At 43.5% G+C, this 25,959-nt stretch overlaps 1 protein-coding gene across 5 annotated transcripts in view; it reads left to right on the top strand.

Moving 5' to 3' along the window:
• Positions 1-25,712, top strand: part of P4HA1 (prolyl 4-hydroxylase subunit alpha 1) — a 32,255-nt gene extending 6,543 nt beyond the window's left edge. For 2 of the 5 annotated variants that reach the window (XM_086752501.1, XM_086752504.1), the window contains exons 2-14: positions 757-853; positions 4,234-4,385; positions 6,570-6,707; positions 9,020-9,259; positions 10,368-10,558; positions 11,068-11,244; positions 14,963-15,033; positions 20,438-20,537; positions 21,800-21,853; positions 23,396-23,461; positions 23,969-24,037; positions 24,705-24,801; positions 25,254-25,712. In XM_086752501.1, the coding sequence (XP_086608627.1) occupies positions 757-853; positions 4,234-4,385; positions 6,570-6,707; positions 9,020-9,259; positions 10,368-10,558; positions 11,068-11,244; positions 14,963-15,033; positions 20,438-20,537; positions 21,800-21,853; positions 23,396-23,461; positions 23,969-24,037; positions 24,705-24,801; positions 25,254-25,324 (1,523 nt within the window). In that variant the 3' untranslated portion in view covers positions 25,325-25,712. Of the gene's footprint in view, positions 1-756; positions 854-4,233; positions 4,386-6,569; positions 6,708-9,019; positions 9,260-10,367; positions 10,559-11,067; positions 11,245-13,765; positions 13,837-14,962; positions 15,034-20,437; positions 20,538-21,683; positions 21,738-21,799; positions 21,854-23,395; positions 23,462-23,968; positions 24,038-24,704; positions 24,802-25,253 lie in introns of all 5 variants that reach the window. The other 3 variants (XM_086752500.1, XM_086752503.1, XM_086752502.1) reach the window with 3 other exon arrangements.
• Positions 25,713-25,959: the final 247 nt, after the last annotated feature.

Below are 25,959 nucleotides of genomic sequence, written 5' to 3'. Positions count from 1 at the left end.
GGAACGTGCTGTGAGTTAAGTCAGCCCAGTTAGTCTAATGAGCCAGGCTAGGCTTTGTATTCATTATATATCCTTATAGGTACTGGATTTTAAACAAAATTTTGGTGTGGACTGTTCCACGTATGTAGAAGCAAGCGAAACAGCTGCTGAGGGTACATAAAGATGCCAGTATGTAAGTGTACTCTCTTGGGCTCTGATGGCCTGCGACACAGCTGAAGATGTGGACTGTATCACTTCATGATGAACCGATTCAGCTGCCTGCTTGCAGGAAATGAAGGAATTATTAATTAATAACAGTCTGTTAGGGGACCCATTGAAGTCATGCAAGTAATCTTAAAAATCAAACACTGGATTAGGATTGTGTATCAAACCTGAAGGCTTTGTGTATTTCTGTAGCTTTGTCTTTATTTGCTCTACATTATATATGCTTGGATGAAAGATCACTGTATTGCAACCTACTTCCTTTTCCAAATGAATCCTAAATTAGTTCTAATAATAAATATGTGATATTACATTAATTTCCATGGCAACAAACTTGGACTAACAGGAGGTTTTTGTCCTTAAAAAAAAAAAAGGCAAGAATCCTTACTCAACTATTACTTCAGAATTACTTAAGCAAATACAGAAGGACTTTGGGGAAGACAGAGTTGATGAGGGGAAGAAAGTAGAAGGGAGGAAGAACGCCTGTAATTCTCAGTTCTCATTTTTTTTGTTTGTTTCTCTTTGTCTAACCAAACTCCTCGAAATGTTTTCTAGGTCATATGACAGACTTAATTAATACAGAAAAAGATCTGGTGGTGTCACTGAAAGATTACATCAAGGCAGAAGAAAGCAAGCTGGAACAGATCAAAAAGTAAGCAGCTTGTTTCATAATGCTAATAGTTAATAATTTGAGTTCACCCTTATGGAAAAAGTGCTTCCCAAGGCTGATTAAATTTGTGGAATTTTGCCTCTGAGGCAAAGCTTAAACTAGCAGTTTTTGCTGGGTTTTTGTCCTAAGTTATTATCTCTGAGCCATTGGTTTGTTTTCTGCAGCTTTCTAACAATGAAATCTAATCAACCCGCTTTCTGTATGCTACCTTCACTTTAGGACTCCTGCTTGCCTGAAAGATACTTCTGTTGGACTGTAGCTATTTTTGTCACTTAAAGTACAGAGTTGGAATTGCTCACAGGTTTGGAATGTTAAAAGTATATTCTTTACAGCTACATGTTGAGGTGGGAGCTTGCTGATTGGACATCTGAAAATGTGTAGATGTGACTTATCATATAAGCATCACAGCTCTCTTCTTGTTTTATTAGGGCTCCTGCTGTCATAGAATCATAGAATGATTAGGGTTGGAAGGGACCTTCAAAGGTCATCTAGTCCAACCCCCCTGCCAGGAGCAGGGACATCTCCAACCAGATCAGGTTGCTCAGAGCCTCATCCAGCCTGGCCTTGAACGTTTCCAGGGATGGGGCATCCACCACCTCCCTGGGCAGCCTGTTCCAGTGTTCTATAACTCGCATCGTGAACATTTTTTTCCTAGTTTCCAATCTAAATCTACCCCCCACTATTTTAAAACCATTACCCCTCGTCCTATCGCAACAGGCCCTACTGAACAGCCTCTCCCCATCTTTCTTGTAGGCCCCCTTGAGGTACTGGAAGACCGCTCTCAGGTCTCCCCGGAGCCTCCTCTTCTCCAGGCTGAACAGCCCCAACTCTCTCAGCCTTTCCTCATAAGAGAGGTGCTCCAGCCCTTTTATCATCTTTGTGGCCCTCCTCTGGACCTTCTCCAACTGGTCCATGTCCTTCTTGTGTTGGGGGCTCCAGAACTGGACACAGTACTCCAGGTGGGATCTCACCAGGGCAGAGTAGAGGGGCAGAATCACCTCCCTCGACCTGCTGCCCATGCTCCTCTTGATGCAGCCCAGGATGCGGTTGGCCTTCTGGCCCGCAAGGGCCCATTGCCTGCTCATGTTGAGCTTCTCGTCCACCAGCACTCCCAGGTCTTTCTCCTCAGGGCTGCTCTCAATCCATTCCCCGCCCAGCCTGGATTTGTGCCTGGGATTGCCATGACCCAGGTGCAGGACCTTGCCCTTGGCCTGGTTGAACTTCATGAGGTTGGCACAGGCCCACCTCTCCAGCCTGTCAAGGTCCCTCTGGATGGCATCCCTCCCTTCCAGCGTGTCAACGGCACCACACAACTTGGTGTCGTCAGCGAACTTGCTGAGGGTGCACTCTATCCCACTGTCCATGTCGCCCACAAAGATGTTGAACAGGGCCGGGCCCAGCACGGACCCCTGAGGGACGCCACTGGTGACCGGTCTCCACATGGACACTGAGCCGTTGACCACCACTCTCTGAGTGCAGCCATCCAGCCAACTCCTTATCCACCGAGTGGTCCGTCCATCAAACCCACGTCTCTCCAGTTTAGAGAGAAGGATGTCATGCGGGACAGTGTCAAAAGCTTTGCACAAGTCCAGGTAGACGATGTCAGTTGCTCGTCCCTTGTCCACCGATGCCGTCACCCCGTCATAGAAGGCCACCAAATTGTTCAGGCGCGATCTGCCCTTGGTGAAGCCATGTTGGCTGTCACCAACCACCTGCTTGCTCTCCATGTGCCTTAGCATGGACATTTCTGTCAGGTCAGAAAAGTTAAAATTATTGTGACAGAGGTGCAGAACCTGGAAAAAATGCCAGCATTGTTTGAGTTTGTTGGGCTCTGTACTTTGGCTGAAGAATTTTGGTAGCTTCTGTTGATTGAAACTCCGTGAAAGTCAGTAATTCGCTGAAAGGCGAAGGGTGGCTCACACCTTGTGTGTGGCTTGTGGTGGAGGCTTTTATGAAACCAACTGCTTGAAGGAAATCCTGGCTTTGTGGTTGTGGCTCACAGTTGCAGTGACTTTCAGCTACTTATTAGGTTTGATGTGCAGTGGGAAGTGTACGATAGATTTGACCGTTTGCAATGTGAATGCATGGTTTGTTGTAATTGGTTTCTTCAGTCTTTGGCTTGCTGGAAGCTGGAGTTGGTCCACGGGAGCACTTTGAGCACTCGATTTTGGAGGGAACCCCTTCAGTTATGTTGCTGCAGCAAGAACCCTGGCAGGGACTGTCAAAGGGTGGGAAACCAACTAAGGACAGTGTGGGAAGAGAAAATGTGAACAGTGTCACCTTTAACAGTTGTAAACATGTACCTATCCTCAGGTAAAGCAGGCAAATTTCATTCAGGTGTGCCAAATTCTGGAACAAGCTGAATGCTGGCTCCTGTACAGAGTTCCCTCCAGGGCACAGGTCTTATATTTGCTTTATGTTGGTGGTGATGTTTGGTATTCTCTGAGGGGTGTGGTTTTATGTAAATCTATTCTGTTTTCAGGGCATTGTTACATGCCTTCATGTCCTGAATCCGCATTGTTTTGGATAGAGAAGGGGAAGTTTGGCTGGTGTGCAGACATGCAGTAGCATAGCACTGGTGCTTAAAGCATAACCGATGTGCTTGCTGACTTGAGACTGGAGCAAACTTCCTGGATGTTTCCAGTAAAACAACAGACGAAGAGTGGTAGCTGGTGAAAGGTGTGATTGTTTCAGAGTGTGTTGGAGTGTGAAAGGTTTATGTCACTGACAGTGTTAGAGAGGTTTGTGGAGTCAGAACTGTAGCACTGGAAAGTTGATCTGGGCTCCTCACTTGGGAGCCTGAGAACTACGCGTTTCTTAATACTGCTTTATAGTATGGAAGGCAGTTTTATGCTGGGGGGCAAGGGGCTTATCACAGATTTAAGAGCCTGTGTTAAACGTAAAATAGTTTGTGACAAGCATTGAACTACCTTTTTGTAAACTTGAGAAAAAAGAGCATTGAAAAACAAAAGATCAAAAATGTGGGTAAAGCTTTATTTTTGATTAGTCCTGCATGAAATCTCATAATGGAACTGCTGGCGTACTGCATTTGGTGTTTATAGGAAGGAGTTTGTGCAGTGTTCCAACAAAGACCACAGGAGCAACACAAGATTTAGGCTGCAGCTGAGGAATAAGATTTTAAAAAAAATAAGGGAAAAAAAGAGGGAAAAAAAAAAACAACAAAACCAAACGAAAAAAGTCCCTTTTGTTTCTTCTAGGAGAGCTTTATGTGTAGATAATGTAAAAGCTTGCAGTTTGTGTTGGGTTTCTTATTTGTGAACACTGAGTACCTTGAAATCAGTTCTGTAGGGCATTTTCAGACTTTTACAAGAGACTTTAATGAATGTACCTTTTCACTATAGATGGGCAGAGAAATTGGATCAGCTGACAGATACTGCTACAAAAGACCCAGAGGGGTTTTTGGGACATCCCGTAAATGCATTCAAGTTGATGAAACGCCTTAACACAGAGTGGGGTGAGCTGGAGAGCCTGGTTTTGAAGGACATGTCAGATGGTAAGTGTGCCTGTAGTCAGAACAAGGATCACATTATAATTGCGTTTACTTGACTCTTTCACATGTTATGGTTTGAATTAGATCTGTAAGTCTGCTTTTGAGGGGTGTTCATAAAACATGATCCTAGAAGACCTGCCACTTTGCTGTCAGTATGCTATAATTTGAGCTTTACAAAAATTTAGGAAAACTGTGATGTTTAAACTGAATAATCTCCTTGGATGCTTGCTTGCTTCGTGGACTCTCCTACTTCTTGCAAACTACTGTTTTAGGAAATTTCATCTCTCAAGTGCGATTGTGCCATTGAACAGAAAAAAAAGGGAAGAAAACTCAGAGTGCAAGACGTGGGGGCTGTCCTAGAGTGCAGTCAAGTGCTGTTGCTGCTGATATGCCTGGAGTTGTTAAGGTGTGATGGTTCAAAACCTGAATCTGTCTCAACAACTAACTTATACCAGGTGTAGGTTTGTAGTAAGAAACAACAGAAAAGTGGAGTCTCTGAAAAAGATTTAGCACATTCAGCTTCCCACTTGTTGCTGTGAGGGACTGAAGATGCCATCAGAAAAAGTTCTTCAGCTGCTAGCCAGAAACCTGGACCCTAGCGCATCAGAAAGTCCTTCTTCTGAATTAAAAAAAAAAGTGGACTGTTTTCTTCTAAGCAAATTGTCAGGAAAGGAAAATATTGGGAGAAGCATAGTGTAGTAAAAGACAGGATGGACGGGGGTGAAAGGATATGGTATCCTTCTAAAGCAGGAACACCTTTGCATAAACTGTCAGTGTTATCAGGTCTGAATAGTTGAAAAGGACTGCTGAAGTGTGGCAAAAATGACACGTTTGGCCAGTTCATTATATTTTTGGATGGTTTTACAGCCAAGTGTTTTGTACTACGCTTTGGTTTTGGTCATGCTGCTTAGTTTTCTGCTGTGGATATTAGATGAACTTAAACGTCATATTGGCACTGTCCTTAGTTAATGTTGTAAAGCTTGTTGTGCTGGATTTCAGGACAAAAGAGTTTGTCAGGTAGAAAGGTTACTCTTCTGAAAATGCCCAAGCGGCTGTCAGTTTGTTCAAACTGAGATTCTCGCGGTGGACTCGGTTGATGCCGTTCCTTTTGGTGGCTGCGTGTACCAGGATGGTGGTTCTGCCCTCCTGGCTTTCTGGAGTTCTCTTTCCCTTATCGGTGCAACAGCCCACCAGCCTCTTGACTGTGCAGAGGCAGAAGGGGGAAAAATAGTGTCAGCTCTCTCTCTGAAGAGAGGATCACGCACCACCTCTACAGGAGGGCCCTTCAAGTGGCAGTGGTTGTGTGTGTCTTCACCAGAGAGTAGTAGGAAGGAACCTTTCACAACAGGGGAGATGATTACATGTGACTCTAATGACTGGGGAACAATTCCCAGAAATAAATTTTTTTATTTTTCTTTTTATTTTATGGAACCTGCTAGTCTTCTGTTCCATAAATGTCACCCAGGTGCTTCTTTAAAAAGCCTACAAGTTTTTCTTCTTGATTGTTCCTCTGCTTTCTTTTCACACACACAAAAAATCAAAATGTGAATGTTTCAGCCTGCACCTTGAGTTCAGTTCAGAGTTGTGTGAAGATAAATCTTGAGAAACCTTTTTAACTTTGTGTGTTTCTCAAGTTTCTATGTAAATATGTTAATGCTCAAGTCCACAGAAAGCGATTAGGTTCCTAGTGGTGCTTAGTTGCTTAAAGTCTTGTTAAAAGCTATTTGCAGTTAGACATCAGCATTTTTGGTTTTCATCTTTTTATTGCCCAGCCTTAATCTTTACACTGCTGTTCTTAGCAATGTTCGCTTTGTTCTTCTTGTAAATTATTTGTAAAGTCCATGTCACTTAATGAAAAGCCTTTTGGAAGGCAGATTGAGTGGCATGGCTGCAAAAACCACCAAAGTATATTTTTTTTGTTATGTTCTCAATGTGGGGCGATCTTTTTGTTGTCTGTAACTTTTTTTATTTCCTAGCCTGATAATACAAAAGTAGTTTCTGTGTGAAACTTCTGTCCTTTAGAAACAAACTTAGTGTTTGGTACTCTGCATGGCTGATGGCTCTTCCTGACTTATTAATGGCCTTTCCTGAAACATTAGGTTTCCCTGGAGCAGGGAGTCATTTCATGTATAGAGTTTGTAGAATTTTGGGGACTAAGATGACAGAGTATTTCACTGTCTTTCCCAGGCTTTATCTCCAATATGACTATCCAGCGGCAGTTTTTCCCAAATGATGAAGATCAGACGGGTGCAGCAAAAGCCCTCTTGCGGCTTCAAGACACGTATAATTTGGATACAGACACCCTTTCAAGAGGGAATCTTCCAGGTAAGAGTCATCAACGTTATTTTCAGAAGATACTGTGAACTTTTACTAAACGTCCTGATGACAAAACATTTGAGTCTGTTCCATCTCTTTTAATGATGTAGTGAAGGTAACAGTAGGAAAACTAAGAATTTATGAAAAGTGGTGTGATGGGGGTTGTTGAGCATAGGCTGATGTAGGTGTCTGTTTTAATTCTGCCACACATCAAGCGAGGGGAACCTGTTGCTTTAGGCTGTGCCGGTGAAGAGGAACCCAGGAAGAGCTGACCCGTGCTGGCATATAGTCAAGTCTGTTGGAAACTATATCCACTTGGTTTCCCTGCCTGGTGGGCTTTCTTCTCCCGGCATGCTGCCCAAGTGCACGTGGATAAAACACACTGCACAGAACACACGTGTCTTTCTGAATTGAGACTCTCCTTTGTCCTGTTGTTCTCCTCACTCTACTCAGGTGCTCATTTTCTGCTCGTGTTAGAATTTGAAAATTTCTTTCTAGCTGAAGTCTGCATCTTTTGTCTAGTTGTGGTAAGATAATTTAGTGTTAATAGTTTTTAATAAAAAAAAAATCAATAGCAATAAATTCTTGCCTGGGTGAGGATTTACCTTGTGCTGAAGCAGTTGTGCACTGGCAGTTACCTAGTTTATCGCACAACGTAATGCGTTTTAACGAAACAGTTCTACCGTTTATTATCCCCATCCTTTCACTGATATGATGGACCTTTCACATTGGGAGTGATTGACATTTCTGTGAGCTTAAGTTTCACAGAGTATATGAACTGAAAAACGAAAGACAGAGGGTGTATCGTGTGCGTACGCAGACTTGAGCCTGTGTGGCATGACCTGAGGTAATCCTGAACAGGTTTATATGCAGGAGAAGACACGCTTCTTTCTTGTTAGAAGACTCTTTCTCTGCTTGAGTTTTCCTTGTTTCCTCTGTTTGAAAACAGTCCTTTGCCAACTGGCAGAAAATCAGCACTCTACAATCCATCTGTGTTTTTGCAAGCACTCGTTGTGGTCAGATGCCTAATAAAATTAAGGGTAATTGGCTTTATATGTTATGATGTATAAGCTTGCTTTTGGGTTTAGTTCAAGACTGTCTCAAAGACATACAAGTTCATTCTGCTATAATAAGCAACTCATTATCGTTTTCTTAAAACAGCAGAAAAATGCAAGACATTTGGGTGGACTGTAGTTTATTGTTTCTTTTGAAGCAATAAGCTGTCCAGACTGCGTGTAATAAAGTTGTAATTGCGGAAACCAAAAGTTTTAGACTATGAAAAGAGAGTAGGTTGGTCTCTTCGGAGCTCCAGAGGTGAACGACCCACAGGATCACTTGTCTGTGCTCTTTGTCTTCTCTCCCAGGGAGTTTCTGTTTGGCCAGGTCACCAAGTTTTGATCAGAATTTTAACTACTGTCGTACCGCTTATTTTAGAGTTTGCCGCTTCAGGCTCAGAAACCTGAAATCACTGTGCATTACAGGGTGTACCACAAGGTTTTTTAATTAGTGAGAAGAATCAGAGTTGTTCTGTGGGATACTGCTTTTTGTGGACTTCTCTCTTCAGCTATTTAATCTCTTAAGGAATGTCTTCAACAGAAGAATTCTCCTGTTTGAGCACAGCTGTGGGAGCTGCTATTAGAAATTCAGGATGTATTAAGATGTAATCAAGAATGTAACTTTAGCTGTAAAACTGGCAGGTCCTGTTTCCTTTTTACAAGATTAAATTTGGTTTTTCAGTGGGCCTTAATTTACAGTGGCAAAAATAGGAATCTGTAATTTGCTCAGTAGTGCTTTAATCTTTCAGAGGTCTCTTCAAGTGTTTCTAAAAATGACTGACTTCAAAAATCTTGAGCAGCTGGGAATTTACTGACTGATGTTTTCTTTTTCCTCCCCCATTAAGTTGTCACGAAGATGATGTGCTTCAGTAATGTTTTGAAAGTGATAATACAATGTCTTTGAAAACAGATTTCTGAAACTTCGTATTTGGCTTACTGTTGCTCTTGCTCAAAGGGTTCTGGGTTTTGAAGAAGGAAGGTTTATTTTATTTTATTTTCCACTAATGGTAAAGACATTTAGCTAGGTTGCTGGAATTCTGGCAATGGAAAGCTGCATCTAACCGCTTATGTGTTCTGCCAAGGATTTACAGGCTTTAGATACTTAAACTGAGCCTTCAGCAAACAGCCACCACAGAAGGGAGATGCTGAAGACCGCAGTAGGAGCAGAAATAAACTGTGCTGTGAAGAATAAGAAATAACTGAATGTTACTTTAAAGACTGGTTTGGAATTCTGTGTAAATGCCATTGGTTTTGTTTTAAATACAGGTGTGAAGCACAAATCCTTTCTAACAGCTGAAGATTGCTTTGAACTGGGAAAGATTGCCTACACTGAAGCTGACTACTACCACACCGAGCTCTGGATGGAACAAGCTCTGAAGCAGCTGGATGAGGGAGAAGTGTCTTCTGCAGATAAAGTCTACATTCTGGACTACCTGAGTTACGCCGTGTATCAGCAGGGGGATCTGCGCAAAGCCATGATGCTCACCAAACGCCTCCTGGAACTGGGTACGTGAGAGAGATCTGCAGCTCACTGTGACCCAGCTCCATGGTCGAGCAGGCGTTAGCTGTGGATTTGTCCTGAGCAGTGTGGTCTGAGTTCTGCGTGGGCTTTTAAAATGGGTTACTACTGGTATTTCCATTAACTTCTTGATGTAGTTTTCAGTAAAATAAGACTTGTATTACCACAAGTCACATTTTGCTACCAGTTTAAATGGGCAATTACAGCTAAACTACCATGTCAGAAGTGGTTCAGGATTGCTTTTTTCCATTGAAGTATTTCCCACCTCATGCTGCCATTTGCTTATAAGCCCTTACACATCTTAGTCATTACCGTCTGAAATCTTGTTCTCTTACTGTATCTTATTTCCCTGGTTGAGATTACGTCCCCTTAGGTACAGGCAAGAACAAAGTTAATGAAATTGAAACTGAATTGGTGATACCCAAATCTCTGCATATTATTTAAATGCAAATTAAGCGTACTTCAGATGAAAAACTTGGAAAAATAAGAAATACAGAATGCAATACAGTGAGCTATGATTTTTCCTGTTTTATGAAATAAATGTTTATGCTTCTGGAAATATTCCACTGATGGGCTGTGTGAAGGATGCCTTGGGAAGCTAGTACAGTAAAGGCTAGTGAGAGCCACTTATTAATGAAATTAAGCAAATTCTGTAAGCTTAGTGACTGTTAAACCTTTGTCACCAGATATCTTCGTTCCTGTCAGGGAAGTTCTTAGGTTTAAAGCTAGTCGTGCTGTCCCAGCGCTCTCCCTGTCCCGTTCTCGTTCGCTTGTCTCTCCTGCTCTGGTGAGATGGACCCCTGTGCCTCGCAATAAGCAAGTTTCTTAACTGTGAATTAGTTGAGCTTAGCTCTGAAAGCTTGTCATGTACTTTCCTGCAGATCTGTAAGGATATGTGCAGGGTAGCATGGCTTCCAGCTCAGCTCAGAGTTTTAACTGTCCTGTAAACGCTCTCAGATCAGAATAGATGTTTCTCATTTCTCTTTGAGAAGCAGTGCATCTGTTTTCTTTTTGTTTTTGTAAATAGCCTCTTCTGGATACTTCTTCACAAGTGGGAAGCTTGCCAGTGGTACTTGTTTGTTTCTTTGTCAACAGATCCCGAACATCAAAGAGCAAATGGGAACATGAAGTATTTTGAATACATCATGGCTAAAGAAAAAGAAGCAAATAAGTCCAGTACAGATTCAGAAGACCAGATGGAGAAGGAAACTGAGGTTAAAAAAAAGGATTACCTGCCCGAGAGAAGGAAGTACGAAATGCTGTGCCGTGGGGAGGGTCTCAAAATGGTAAAGTGGAGCAGACTGTTTTCAAATATGTGAAACCAACCATAACAAAACAATGTCAAATTTTTCTATGTGGCGTGAAAGTGAGGAAGCTGTTGCAGCAGTTGGCTGGGTGTGTAGAACTGAGGATTCGCGTGTGTTGGCTTTCTTCCCCGCTTCGTTCTGTCCCATAGACAAAAAGTAATACAGCCGCAGGCACAGCTGACTTGGGTGCGTTCAGTAGTTGTAATTAGCTGAATAAGGATGCTGGAAGTCTAGATTTACGTGCGGTATTGAATGAGAGTGTTTTTTAAATGATAAAATTACTTTTAATAGTGCTGTGTAAAATGACATTAATTTGCTGAAAGTACTGATTTCTGGAACTTAAAGCATCTTTTTAACTTATAACATAACATTAAGGTGAGGAAAGTGAATTGTTCCTGTCTCTTGTTCTCTGGATGTCTTCACTTTCTTAGAGATGTTAATGTCATATAGAAGTTCTCTGATTATCTCTTGCTCCACCTTGCTTTCAGACTCCTCGGAGACAAAAAAGACTCTTCTGCCGCTACTACGATGGAAACAGGAATCCTAGATACATTCTGGGCCCTGTCAAACAGGAGGATGAGTGGGACAAACCTCGAATTGTTCGCTTCCTTGATATCATCTCCGATGAAGAGATTGAGACTGTGAAAGAACTAGCAAAGCCGAGGGTAAATGCCTTACGCTTCTTTGCCTTTCGAAATCTTGAATTTTGTGTGTCATTTTCTGTGTGAGTGCGTGCGATTCTGTCTCCTCTTAAACGCGGATGTGTGTGCAGTCTGCTCACACCTTGCTTTTCTCGCCTTGTAGCTCTTGGTGACACGCTCTTGGAAGGAGATAGCGGGGAAGCTGGAAGTTCTGCGCAATTAAGAGATTGCGCAGTGCAGGGTTGTCAGGCTCTTTCAGCAGACAGTTTCAGTGCACGCTCTTCTGGATAAGGACGAGAATGTTCTGCAACAAAATTATAAGGACTGCAGCTAGGTTGCCTTGAAGTATACCTGTCACCTGTTTTTTGTTTGGGTTTCTGGTTTTTGTTTTTTTTTCTGTATTTGCCAAAGTTGTGACATGGGGGAAGAGTGCTGTGTAGGGAAAGGCAGCCATTCCTCTGGGCTTGGAATTGCCACGTTATTGTATAGGTGAGGATTAATGGTTGTATTCTCCAGTCAGTATAAAACTGACTTCTGCCTCCCAGGCTTTGAAGTTGCCTGCAGATCAAAGAGCTTTTTGAGGGCAGTGGTACTAAATCAGTGGTACTCAGCTTCTTATTCGCAGTGCCAGCTCATCAAATCCTGCTTCAGAAACTGGATACTGTCGTTCTTGTTTCTGAACACAGACTACGCCAGGGCGACTCAACTGTCAGAGTAAGCAGGAGTGTCCAATTCAAACAGCATAAGATAAGATTTAAACTTAGAGAAATATAATTTTCCTGCATTTTTATTTGGTTTTAGCCTAAATGGCTTTTTGTCCAGGGAGAGCTGAGCAAGTGGAGAGATCAGAAGGGTAGGTGCGTTAAGTGTAGGACAAACTGTTAGCTTGGTCTGCTGCAAAGTAAACCAGCTGTGGGCTAAACATGGGCACATGGAGGATGAGACTGCCCGCAGTACTGGGTAGCCTGAAGGAGGTCTTAAAACTTCCTAAAGGCTGATGCGTTGCGGTTCTGAGGTAACATCCTGAACTGCGAGCAAGAAGTACAAGCAGTTCTCTTCACTTACCTGTAAAACATCTCTTCCTGCTCTCCTGTCAGGCAGCCTTGCTGCAGGTCTAAAAATCATCCCTGGTTGTTTCTGTGTTTGCTGCTGCAAAAGCTCTGGCATTATGTCTGCGGAATATGACTGAATTGCTTCCTTATGGAGTAGAAATAAGGCTCAGCACTGAAAATAAAAGCCTGTGAACATGATAATTTTTAACTCCTGAACTTGCTGAAATAATTGTTTTCCTATCACATGTCTGGCTTGTGGTAGAGACCTGGAGATTCATAGTTCATTAACGTAGCAGCAGGGCTCAGTAATGAGCGTAGAGGGAGGACTGTGGGTTTTGAGACTGAAAGGTCATCTCCTTCCCGATGCTCGGGATGGTACCGTCACCGCCTCTCGGAAGACAGTGCTGTCTGGCCTGTGCCCGGCCTTCTGCTGCTCTAGAGGCATAAGCTGGCGAGATGCAGCCGCGTTATTCAGCTTTGGGAGTCTCACTGGAATTGTAGGTTGTGCTTTGTATGTGTCTGCATGGGCTGAGAGGAGAGGCAGCGTGTTAAGAGTTCCTTAGTACCTGCTCTTAGCAGGCATGGAGAGGCCTTTGTTTACTTCGTTCATTTTAACAATAGAAAAATACTTCTAACTGGTGTGGGCCTTCGTAGCCATTTTGTGCCTGCAGTTCCAAGATATGGAACCTCTTCCAAAATTTGGGCTCTGCAACTGAAGTTCTCCAGTTATGAATGATGGAGAGGGGTCTGATAGTTATGTGAACGAAGTTAAACGGCACATATGAAGTTTTGGATGAGGGTATTACAGATGGCATCAAGTAAATGGAGCACAGCAGAGGGAAAGGAAGGCCTTGAACCAAGAGTTCTCGCTCTGTGTAACCTAGGAAAGCAGTGTAAATGTGTGCATGGACTAAGGAATTAGTTTGTTAGCGGTCGGCGTTAAAGGAGTTCAGCGCTGCTTTTGGTATAGAAGCAGTCAAAAGGGCAGGGGTTTGTTCATCTTTCGCTTACACGAGATCGCAGTGTTGCCTGGATTCAGTTGAACTGTACAACTCATCTTACGCGCGCAGGACAGAGTGTAACAAGGGACGGCTTGTACACGTGCCGTAGTATTGTACTGCTTCTGGCAATTGTTGCAATATGAAGAAAAGGAAAGCTTCTAGTTTGCTTTATTCAGATGACTGTTCTCGCTGCGGAAATGGAAACATTACTGCTTTCTGGAAAACTTCATCTTCTCTAACGCTGTTTAAAATAAAACAAACCAAAACCCCCTAAAAAACTCTCTTTTAGTAAAATTGGAGAGTCCTCCTCCTTCCCCATCGCTGCTTTCCAAATTTCCACCCCTTCCGTAAACGAAAAACTGCCGCCAAAGGTGACGGGGTGGCTTGCGTGGCGGCTTGCGTGAGGATTTCCCGGTAGGCTTCTGAATGGTCGGATTGCTGTGATGCAGTATGTGCTTTGTAATGCAACTATTCTGATGGTTCGCTTCACAGCTGAGGCGAGCCACCATTTCAAACCCCATAACAGGAGCCTTGGAGACGGCACATTACAGAATTAGCAAAAGGTAAGAGAGCTCTATGCCAGATGTTTTGGGCCTGTAATGAGTGCGTAGATCCTGCTCATTATGGGGAAAAAAAAAGAGGTGGTCTAAAAAGGCAACTTTGGCTTTGTAGTCCACCACTTTATTACGTGCAGATCTGTAACAGGCTGTTACTGCTGAGTTTCTCAGTCTTTTCCTTCAGCTGGAAGTTCGGGGGGCATATTTTTGTATCTTATTTTTCTTGGTTTTGGTCACCTTCTCGGTGTGTGTTCTCAAATGATGGTTTGTACAAGAAGCAGGTCTGTACAACCAGTGTAAAAAAAAAAACAGCCAAACTCGTGATGCTACAAAAACCCTTCAGTAGAATGTATATATTTTTAAATTCCTTTCCCCTTGCTCTTCTCAGCAACCCAAAATTATCCTCCCTTTCCTTGTAAAAATCTAGCAGACCACTCGAAGTGCCTTTACATGTATGAGATGCTCTAAGCTGTTATGTGCCTGACAGCTGGAGTGGCACAGAAAACACGCGTTTTGTCACACAGCATTCCATTGTCTGAGATAATCCCCTTCTCCTGTCTGGGCTCGCTGCTGACACAAACCTGGCGGAACACAAGCTCCTTTTCACTGGGCTCCTGCTTCTTTCAGGTTGTCTCTTACGTACTACAAGTCTTGAAATTAGCCAGTGTTTCCCAAAATTGTCTCTAAAAGAAACCACCTGCCCCCTGCACGCCTCCCCTGGTTTTAGTAGTGGTGATTAGAGAACGGCCGTGCGTTCCATCAGCGTTAAGCCAAAATTCTGAAAGGACTTAAACTTCTGGGTGAAGAGGAATTGTCTGTGAAACTCAGCATCATAAATTACTTGCAGAAAGTCTCTAGTTTAAAACAAAAAAAAAAAAATTAAAAAAGGAAAAGAAAGAGGAAAAAGACAAAAAGGAGGAAAAAAGTGAAAGGACAACCTAACAAAATTTTTCCAACCAATTTGTTTTGATTTGGACACGGCAGCTGCAGCTTCTGTTGCCCTTCTAATATTGCTAATTTAAGAGCATTGCATACCATCCAGACCAATCGGAACCCTTTCAAACACCTGTGGCTTGGCGAAAAAGCAGCCGACTAGGTGGGTAAGCCCTTGTCCTTTCTCTTTTTTTTGTAGCTGAGCCGTGCTACTGTTCATGACCCTGAGACTGGGAAACTGACCACAGCACATTACAGAGTCTCTAAGAGGTAAGGGGAGCGTCTTCCAGAGGTGCACGCAGTCCGAGGATGTCTGGGCTAGGACTGCACTGCTTAACCTCTCAACCTGGGGCAAAATAAGGATCCTGTGGAACTTTGCTATTCTTAGTCTTGCTTTAGAATAAAAAGAATGGCCTGAAGCGAACTGAGCTGTCGCATGACAAAGCAAGCGGTCTGCTGAAACAGAAAATAGTCGTAAATGTTAGTGGCCAAAATGAGGTGCCCTTTCTTTGCTGAGCATGGCTTGTCTAGTGCAACTAACCTACTAAACGTTAGCACAGCACGGGGTTCTGCTTACGCTGGCGGACTGCAGGAAAGGCTGTGGTACGGATACTTGCTGCTTAAAACTGATGAACTGCTGTAATTTCATGGGAATAGCGCAAATTGAAGCTCGGTGATAACTTTAAACAATTTCCTTGTTTGAATGATTGAAAGTAGTTGCTGCTTTAATAGTAAGCTAGCGTTCTTTCAGTTTCTTTGAACAAAAAACCCGAAATTAGAGTGACTAGTAGCTTAAGGGGTTTTATTTAGCTATGAATTTCTTTAAAAAGATGAAAGTGCTTCACAGTACTGGATCACAAGGAATTTGTTGATCCAGGAATGATTATAACTCTCCTGGGAAGTAGAAAAGCATTGTAGCTGGAGTCTGATCCTCAAAGCCACACTTGTTACAAGTACTGGCAAGTTGAAAACTTTTATTTGGATACATGGCAAACTGCCTTGCACCTTCAGCAGCATGCGGGTCTACTACCTCCGCAGGCCCCCTCCAGAATGACTTTAGGAAAATACGTCTTTCTGTTGGACACGTGGTGCGTTTAATTTTTATTTTTTGTTTTTCATTTTAAAGTCTGTCCATGTCTTCTCTGTCTTGATTATCTGTGCCTGTGTATTTTAAAGAAAGCGTTTATTCAGTCACTTATTCAGATTTTTCTGTCCTCTGTGACACAGAGCACTCCGGGGCATTTCCTGGAGAGACTTGTTAATCCATCTGAACGTACCCTCAGGTTTTGCCAAACTTGATGTGTTAATAATAGGAATTAGAGAAGGTGACCAGATCACTAGTGGAAATTGAGATGCATAATTGGTCCCCGTTTAAATAGACGATCCTTAGTAAAATAACTTTTTATTTGGAGTTTTGTTTTTTCATTAGTGAGAAGTGTTGTGCCTTGAGACTATTGCAGAAGCCAGTCAGAAAAAATAGTTCTAGACAACACCCATCATTAAAAGCTGATTCTTTTGCGAATGCGTGCAGCTGACAGTGCAGCCAGATGCCGTTTGCCGTCACCTGGCTATTGGCTTTGTGACGTGACAAAATAATTATTTCTCCAGGGCTTTAATTTGGATTGAATGGTGCACTGTGCCTTGCCTGGGGGCTCTGGGATAAAGCACAAGGGCAGCTGTTCTCCGTGGAGTGCTCCTGCCTCCTCAGCACAGAGCCTCGTGCCTAATACCTGCTGAATGAGACCCTTAAACGTTCAGGGTCTGGCGCGCTGGGACTGCCTTCCAGCACGCCAAAGGAACTCACAGGACTACATCGGACTTTACTGAGCTGAGATTTTTAATTCTGTATCTCACTGGAAACTGGAATGAGAATGGCAAATAAATATACAAGGAAATGGGGCACAGCACATTGTGAAGGTAGTGAAGACAATTTTTTGAAGGGTAGGAATGGACTTGAGGGTGTTGGAGAACTTCCCTTCTCATGCTTCTTGCCGTTGCATTCCTCCGTGGGCAGATTGTTTAGGATGGATGTACTTTAAAAGGGAACTTGACACCTAAATCTATTGTAGGAGGCAAAAGCCACTCCTAAAATCCCCGATCCCCTCGCCAGGCTGCTTTTAGAAGGATCCTGTTATTCATGCTGGATCACTGAGCCGAGCTTGCAGAACTGATGGTGGAAAGGTCTCTGTTAGAGCTGCTTGAGCTGGTTTGGATTCCAGATGAATCACTGCTCCTGCAAACCAAAAAATGCTTGCTTTATTTTTTTAATAGATGACTGCTTTCCCCCTCCAAACATTCTTTCCTAGCAAATGCGCTTCTAAATTACAGCATTCCTCTCTCTGAGAGAGGGCTACTGTTCGCTGCACAGTACGTGGCAGGCTGTACAAACGGGGGCACCTTGCCAGCAGTACGAGGAGCACCACCAAGCCGTGCTGCGCGCAGTACCAGAATAAACTCAGCCGCTCTGACACTGCTTTTAAAGAAGCTGCTTTTTTCTTTATTTTTTTTTCCCCGCTCTCTCCTCCCAGCAGCCAGTCGGCGCTTGTATCATATGATGTTAAAGTTTCCACTTCAGAAATACCAGTCTGCGCTTTTATTCACTCCCTGTTGCGTCCCTACTAGTACTTTTTTTTTTTTCACATACCAAGGACATTTTAGAAAGTTTTTAAGCATGAATGCCAGTATGTGGTGTGACCAATGGCTGTTACAAAAGCAGTGTTGAAATACTCCGGCGCAGCGCTGGCGTAGCTGGGACGAAGGCCTCTGTGGTGTCTGGTTCCAGACCGACCAGAGTGGTTGGAGATGAGATTTTGGGTGTGTAAGATCTGGACGGTTGTCTGGGGGTTTTTCCCTGATGTATTGCTTAGTCTAAAATTTATTTCTGCATATAAGCATATTAAAAATCTTTATTAAAGATACCTGAGACAGAATTATAAGAGAGAGAAGAGTTAATGCCTTTACTGCTGGCTGTTTGTAACGAATAGAAAAGTTGTTACAAGCCGGAGCCCGGCATGTGGAAGAAGAAAAGCAATCCCCCAGCGTGAATTCAGGACACTAATGAAATTATTTCAATTCCTGTAGCGTATTAGCTTAGTTCATGGGTGTCATTTTACAAAGCCAAGTGGGACACCAAAATACTATGCCTTTGTAGTTCTTAAACTGCTGTGCTTACATCTTCCCGGAAATAAGTTTGTCCCGCTTTAAGAGGTTTTCTGCCCATAGGTGTCAGCTGCTCAAAAATATGACAGAACGCTGTTTGTGCAGGTTGACTTTGTCAGATGAGCAACTTAATTTAACAAATGTACATTAAGGCATAGAGCTGTGCACACTTGCTCCTTACAGGGTTAAATTGCGCTGAAGCTGTTCAGCATGTCTCCCCCTCAGTTTTGCTCAGCAACCAGCAGACAGGCTGGCATTTGAAATCTCGTTTCGGTTCCCCGTTCCTCTGCCTTTCATAGGCTTTCTTTGTGTCCTTGTGCAATTAATTTTATTTCTAAAATACATACAGCACTTTCCCTTCATGAGAGGCTGTAGTGCGCTCCCTGTTGAAAACATTCATTGCCATTCTAAATAACCAGTACAGTGAGACAGTGAGAACGCTTGCTTTTTTTCTTTCTTGTGGTGTGTTTTTTTCTTTTTTTTTGAGCCTTTATGCACATAGACTGGAGAGAAGTAGCCACTTTGAAGCTGATGGCTTTCTTGGGGCTTTTCTTGGGGTTGGGTGGGAGGTTAGGATTGCTTGTGTTACCTGTTCAGCGTGGCATGTGGCTGCACAGCTGCTGTTCCTGTTTGTTTGGGAAATGCTTCATCCAAGCAGCCTTTGCATTCTCCTACCACCTTAACTCAAAGAAGGTTGCATCGTAACACTTCCTTGTACTAACAGTGTTCAGAAGTGGATGGATCTGTGTATGTGTTTGTGAAAGTCTGTCTTGAGAAATCTCTGATTTCTTTTATTTATAGTTTATTTGTCATTTAAGAAAAAGCTCATAGAGATTCTGTAACCTGTGTCAGTGCCTTGTGTCACGTGTCATGCGACTGTTCCTCTCATGCAAAGTGTTTTGGTATTTTTTTTTAATATCAATTTTATATTACAGAAAACAACCTTGATTTTTTTTTTTTTTTTATACATGTGAAAGTTGTGGTTTTTTTTTTTTAATAGAAATACTATAATGTACTGCCAGCTAGGCTCTGGGGATGGATATTTCCATCCAGCTGTGTTGGAAAAGCAGCAGGAACCGCTGCTGAGCCCCAAAGGCTGTCAGATGCTGGAAAAAAGGTAGAACTGGCTGTCTCTGTTGTCCTGCAAAAGGGGGAAACACGGTGCTCAGAGCGTCAGTGCTGTCATCCACACCAGTGACTGGTGGGGGAGTGCCACGGTAGATAGAGAGGAGGAGAGGAGGAGGTAAAGATGAAGGTGCCTTGGCTGGAATGGGATGAGCAAAGCAGCAAGAAAAATGAGCATCCTGGCAGCAGATGAGTAGCTTTAAGAGGAAAGGAAAAAAAATAGTGGGTAGATGAAATTGATAGTTTTTAAAAATGTTTAACTTGCAAAGAGATGAAAAGAAAAAAAAAAAGTGTGTGTTGGTTTCCATGTAAGCAACTGGATGTGTTCCCAGCTGGCGATGGATGCGGTGAGCCGCGGTTATAGCACGCGCGTGCCCCTCTCTGCCAAACAGCGCTGCACCGGGTGCGCGGCGGCTGCTGGGTGGCACAGCTGCTACCCAGCCACGCAGCCGCTGGGAGCGAGCAGCCGCTATGCAGGCTCCGGGTGCAGGCACTGGGTCTTGTGGAGAGCCTTCACCTGCGCGGACCTTTCTCTGCTGACTCATCTGCCAGTTATTTTATGCAGTGTTTTTAGCTGTGAAAAGCTCTAATTTGTAGTAGGAAGCCTTTGTAGAAAAGATGCTTCTGAAGCTGAGGCTGACTTTTCACATTTATATTTTAAAAAATTCAAAAGTTGGGTTGCTTGTTGGTGTGGGTTTTGGTGGTATGTGGTATGTTTTTTTGGTTTTGGTTTTTTTTTTTTTCTTTCCTTAAAAAAAAATCATTGTGTACCTGAACCACCTGCTAAATACCAGCTTGGTAATAGGCTTTTTTTGGGTAGAAATTGTTGAACAGGGAAAATGGTAAACAGTTTTGTGCATTACTTTACTTAATGGTTTTCATAAAGATTTTTTGAGTACCATTGCAGAGGTAGGTGATGTGAAAGGACAGATCAGTTGTGTGTAAGGGCAGGTGGGAGAGATGAGTTACAGTACCAGACTCTGTGTATGCTAAATAAACTCACCTCTTCCTTTCCCCAGTGTCGCTCCAAAAGGCATCAGCTGTGGGGTCTACAGTCGCTGTCTGGAGTGTGTAAGAGCAGAAGTGTTTAGTGCCTGTTTTAGAGCACACATTGGAGCATTTCCTTTGGTCGTTTGGTAGGCCAGTATGGGAATTAAGGCTCTCAGTCTTAGAGTGTCCTTAAACTGGTGCTGTTTAGTAAAGGCCCTGGAAATATTTCTGATCATCCTACCACATTCTTGAAAAGTAGGGGGGGGGGGGGGGGGGCGGGAAACAAACAAACAAACAAAAAACCAAAACAATTCCAAATGTTGCATTTGTACTGCTAGCTTACTGCCTATTACTATATATATTTTTTTAATTTTTTTTTTTTCTTTTACCCCCTGCCTAGCGCCTGGCTGTCTGGCTACGAAAGCCCCGTGGTATCTCGCATTAACACACGGATACAGGACCTAACAGGGCTCGATGTCTCCACAGCAGAGGAACTACAGGTGAGCTGTGCGGACGCGTACGGCGGTGAATGGCAGCTGGCGTTGCTTTTGGGATGGCTCTGTGCGCAGCACCGTGCTTGCGCAGGGGCGCGTTGGTGGGGTGGCCGCACAAGCTCATTCCGCCCAGGGGCAGGTAATTTGAGGGCTGGTTTGATTGCAGGCCAGGGGAAGGAGTGGTTGTTTCTTTTAACAGGGAGGAGGAAACAAAGTTGTCTTTGCTGAGTAGTGCTGACTTCAGTGTGAAATGGCTTTCTGTTCCTGGAGGGAAACGAATAACTGAAACTTGCCATATTTGTGTAATTCCCTTGTATTTCTGTTAATAAAACTGAGTTACTTTGCTGCTGTGGTGACAGAGACAAGTTCAGCTTGACTGATACTCAAGGAAAGGGGAGAGAACAGGTGTTTCGATTTGCCGCCCCATCCTTGGTCCTAGAAGGGCAAGGGTGTGCTTGGTGTCTCTGTAACATGGGAAAGACTGGCGGCATGTGTAAATACGATTTTACAAGTACTTGGTTTTATTAATTTACTTGAGGTTTTAAATGAACAGCTGCTTCACTGATTCTGAGAAAGCATTAATACTCAGACAGCAGGGCAGCTGGAGAGGGCTTGCTGAAAGCTGTTGTGCTACTGTGCTGCTACACCAAGACACCTGCTGATAAAATGCCCATGCAGGTGGCTGAAAATGGAGAATATGAAAACACAGAAGAGATGGGGGGAAAAAAAAATCAATCAGCAAAAAACCAAGGACAATAGAGCCTCTTTATTGACATAGAGATCAAAAAGTGATGTAAGCTTGAATGATGTAAACGTGCCATCACCTATTTTGAAAAGAAAATAGCCTGTAAAGTTTCTGTAGAAGAAGAAGTATTTTTCTGCCCTGGGGAAGTACTGGAGTGCTTCCCTGGAGCACAGTGCCAGTGTTTTGGATGTGCTGCTGCTCTGGGGGCCAGACATCCTGGGGCTCCTTGGAGCCTGTGCCTGTCTGGGTCTTCAGGAGTTTCAAAAGGTTCATGGCCAGGTTCTGTGACCTGACGGTCACATTTAACCTTCATCTATCACAAGCTGTAGCTGACAGTCACATTTTTACCCTTCCTTGCCTGGATCCAATACTGCTTTACGAGATGTTGTGCTTCTCTTTCACCGTAGGTAGCCAACTACGGAGTAGGAGGCCAGTATGAGCCTCATTTTGATTTTGGAAGGGTAAGTCCTGTTTTTTGCCTCCACCTCTTCTTCTTCACAAGCGCTGTGTTTCTCTTTTTCAGGTGGCAAATTATGGAGTGGGAGGACAGTATGAACCCCACTTTGACTTTGCACGGGCAAGTAAAGAGATGGAGGAGGGATAGTCATCTGGTGAAGCCTGGGCCTCTTGCCTGGGGCGCAGTTTTTATTCTTCACTGTGTATTAAATTGTGTAGCTCTTCACCTTTTCTAATCCCTGTTAGTGGAGAAAGCCCTCTAAACCACCAGCTGAACTGATAAACGTTTTGGGCATTACAGAGCAACAACGTTTTTCTTCAAAAAATTATTTTAAGAAGAAATTATCCTAAGGAGATGGTTCTTAAGAAAGCAAAGGGCATTAGCTCTATTCTAAAGCTGGAGAAGTATTCTAGCTGGCCAAGGCACTGGCCCTGTAAAGCCCTTTTGTTTAAAATCCCTGAAGGATACACAGTTAAACTGTATAAAACCACAGTGTGTGATGTGATGGTGGCACGGGCCAGCGTGTGTCCCAGCACTGCAGCTGCCCCAGCTGTGCCTGCAGTGCAGAGCCTTGCTGCGGACAGCAGCCGTGGCTGCGTGGGCGAGAGCTGCGTGCCCTCTGCGGTGAGGAAGGCTCTGTAGGCAGTGGACGAAAACCTGCCTTGCGGCTTACCCTGCAGGCCTGCGATGCAGAGAGAGAACCTTTTTCTTTCTCTAGAGCGGAGATGCCGGCATCCTAAAGAAGTTTTGAAAAAACAGAAGTGCGTGCTCTTTTGTTGTAGTTTACGTGCTGATTGCTAGCAGCCTCCTGAAACTGGAAAAAGCCTACAGAGCTTCTCATCTCTCTATCCTTAATTTATTTTATTTGATTTAAATTCCCAAGTTATTTCTATTCCAGTTTAAGTTGTGGACTAGCTGGAAATATTGCCACTGACTTCAGTTGGTTATTTACTGGGCTACTTACCTGTGATTTAACACCTTCAGATTAACCCCGTGCTGTGAATCGGAGCCACCCAGGATTAATCAGGGTCTCTGCTCTGTTAGCACAGGCTCAAAAGCATTGCGAATGATTTAACAGGTTTTGTTGGGAAACGCATAGGTTAATTGCTAGGATTTTCGCACAGACAAAGAGTTGGGGGGCTGGGTTCTAGAGGTAAAAATAGAGGTGTGACAGAAGGGGGTATCATAACCCATCAAAATGGGGTTTTCTTCTTGAAAGGCGAGGAATGAAGAGCAGGATACACAGGCAGAGCCAGCCCAGGGGAGCAGGGCTGCAGCCGCAGCATGCTTTCTCCATGAGCCTGGAGCAGAGCAGCTGCCCTCCCTGCTGCTTGTCTGGGCCAAGGACAAGAGGGGTGAAATGAGTGTAATTAGATAATTAAGTTTGTGGCTGTGAAGAGGATTTATATACTCATTGTCAGACAGTACAGTTCTTCCGCATTAGCAATTTGGGCTTGCGCTCTCCCTGTCCTACGGAATTTTAAAATGCCTGGTTGATTTAAATTAAGAGAGACACTCCTTGCATTGTCCCCTCCTTCCAAATAGAGGGATTCAATTAATTTTTCTGCATGAGTTCGCTGCTGGCTCTGCAGCTGTATGTCAATGGCTCCTCTCAATAATCAAAATGAAATGCTTATTAAATCTGCTTGCTTTTATTCACAGAAAGATGAGCCAGATGCTTTTAAGGAATTGGGAACAGGCAACAGAATTGCTACTTGGCTGTTTTATGTAAGTGATATATTTCTGCCGTGTGCTAGTGCCAAAAATATCTGTCACTGCATATTCTAGACCCTTGAATGATTTAATTTCTTTTTTTTTTTTACTGAAATGACTTGCAAATGAAGGCAGCCGCGAACTTAGTGGTAGTACATCCGGGGTATCTTCTTACCTCTAAGTAATGGTTCTTCCGTGTGTTCTTAAGGAGGGATTGGGGTTTTTTTCCCCTCAAAGTTGAGCATCAGCTGAAATTGTTTGAGTGTCTGTTCATTTTGATATTGGTATTGACAGCGTGCCCATTGCCAAAGCATTTAGGCAAAACAATCCAGGACAAGGCAAGCTGTTGCACTTTGAACAGAGTGGGTGAGTTCCAGCCGTTTTGAAGGCTGTTTGTTAATCATGCAGCCTTTGCTCACTAATTGGGAGGGAGAAATTAAGTTGTTCAGTAACACTAATTGACTTTTACTAAAGAGAATGTGTCAGCATGCCACTCACCAGTGCCTTTTCTCCCTTTTTCAGATGAGCGATGTGTCAGCAGGGGGAGCTACTGTCTTTCCTGAAGTAGGAGCCAGTGTTTGGCCTAAAAAGGTGAGCAGGGATTTGTTTTTATCCCGTGTAAACTGCTCCTCTCTCCACCTACTGAAAGATATAACACGTATATAAAGGTTTAAAAAGAAGCTGGCAAGTGAGTTTATAGAAAGAAGATCAGAGCGCTGTTCATGGGAGCACAGAGGTACTTAAAATAAAGCGATGCGACTGGAGTAGTACCGGTGATTCCATGGGCTCTGATGTTCTGCGTGTTAGAACTGCTTCTAATGCGTAGGCTTTGCAAAATACAGTTTGAAAGTACTCAAAGCTGTAAGTAGGTTGAGTCTTGAGTCATCTGTAGGGAATTCTCCCTGCAGTCGTGCGTTCCTGTTATGTTTTTCCTCAAAGGGTCACAAATAAGGTCTGTCTTTGCTGGCCTGCCGCTCATTTTTAGTAAATTATCTCATATTCTAGAACTGGTCAGAGCTGAATGAAACACTAAGTTTAAAAAAAAAAAACTAACAGACAAGTCTATATAGACACGGAATGAGCCAAAGGAGCCTCCTTCCTTAGGAAAGCAAATGTTAGGAAATGGAAAAGAGCCTTCAAATAAAAAGCAATGTCTGAAGTGCAGATGCCCATACCTTTGCCTTGCCGTTGAGTAAGCTGGTGTGAAAGCGTGTACTGCACAGAGGAAAAGGCTGAGGGTCTCTGCTGCCGTTTCCAGGGAACAGCCGTCTTCTGGTACAATCTATTCCCGAGCGGAGAAGGCGATTACAGCACGCGGCACGCGGCCTGCCCAGTACTAGTGGGAAACAAATGGGGTGAGTACCCCTCGCTGCCTGTTACCTGGAGGTCTGGGGCTTCGTTGGTGGGTTCTCTTGGTTTTCTTTTTCCTGTGGACTTTATGCTGGAATAAAAAGCAGCCAGGAATCAGGTGCTTCATAAAGAAACCTACTTTAGAGCTGTAGCTACCTCATATTGCTCTCTATGTATGTTATATTATATTATATATATTATAATATAGTAGTATATTTTATTTTATATATCTAAAAGTACATGTAATACTATATCTGCTTTAATAGTCTTCTGTGGCTTTGCAGCTACTGCAAGGTTCTTCACTGCTTGGATTTATTAGACCACCTTCACACTTACGCGTGTATATTAAAACGCTAATCCTGTGCTTAACTGAGAGCTGGCCAGTAGCACTTGTCCAGCATAAAACAGAGGCACAAGCTAACGGGTGCAGTGATCAAATACCTTTTTGTCTTTGCAGTATCCAATAAGTGGCTCCACGAGCGGGGACAGGAATTCCGACGGCCGTGCACTTTATCGGAGTCAGAATGATGCAGACTCGTCCTTTGTCTCTCCTGTATTCAGTTGGTGTAAAATGCACACATCTCCGACAGTTTACAAGTGACTAACACTCCACTACAGGTTCAGTCTTCAACTACAGCGGTGTTTCATCTGTGGACAGAACAAACATGCTTTTAGTTCCCTTAAAATACCCCCAGAAGGTCTGGTGAACAGAATATGTTAAGGTCTTACAGGAAAAAAAAAAAAAAAAAAAAGGACAAAATAGAGATCAGGGCCATGACTAACTGGTGTTGTGTGTGGTGTTCCCGTCACCATCGTCCCTTCAGTCAGCGTGGAAAGCTGGTGATTGTTTGCGTGGAGTCCTCTGAGGGCGGGGGATTTAATGGGAGGGCTGAATTAAACCAGTTGGTATTCCTCAGTCTCCAGCCATCTGACTCCTTGCTTTTTGAGAGTGCCTGACCACCACTGTGGAGAGCTGCAGGCGTGGTTTGTGTTTCTCTGGGAAGCAGGTTATCATCATGTTTTAGCCTGGTTTTCCACTTCCACAAAACCTCCAGTTTTTAAATGGTCCTTCTCAGCCTCCCTGGGGAATTTGGCTCTCGCCCTTGGCACAGATGAGAGGCTTCAGTGGGGCTGTGTTCAACACACGCTTGCACTGGAGCAGC

Source organism: Chlamydotis macqueenii, chromosome 7 (assembly GCF_036417535.1).
Source record: "Chlamydotis macqueenii isolate bChlMac1 chromosome 7, bChlMac1.mat, whole genome shotgun sequence".
NCBI classification, from domain to species: Eukaryota; Metazoa; Chordata; class Aves; order Otidiformes; family Otididae; genus Chlamydotis; species Chlamydotis macqueenii.
The sequence above is the reverse complement of the archived record's forward strand: the minus strand, read 5'-3'. Positions and strand labels throughout refer to the sequence as shown.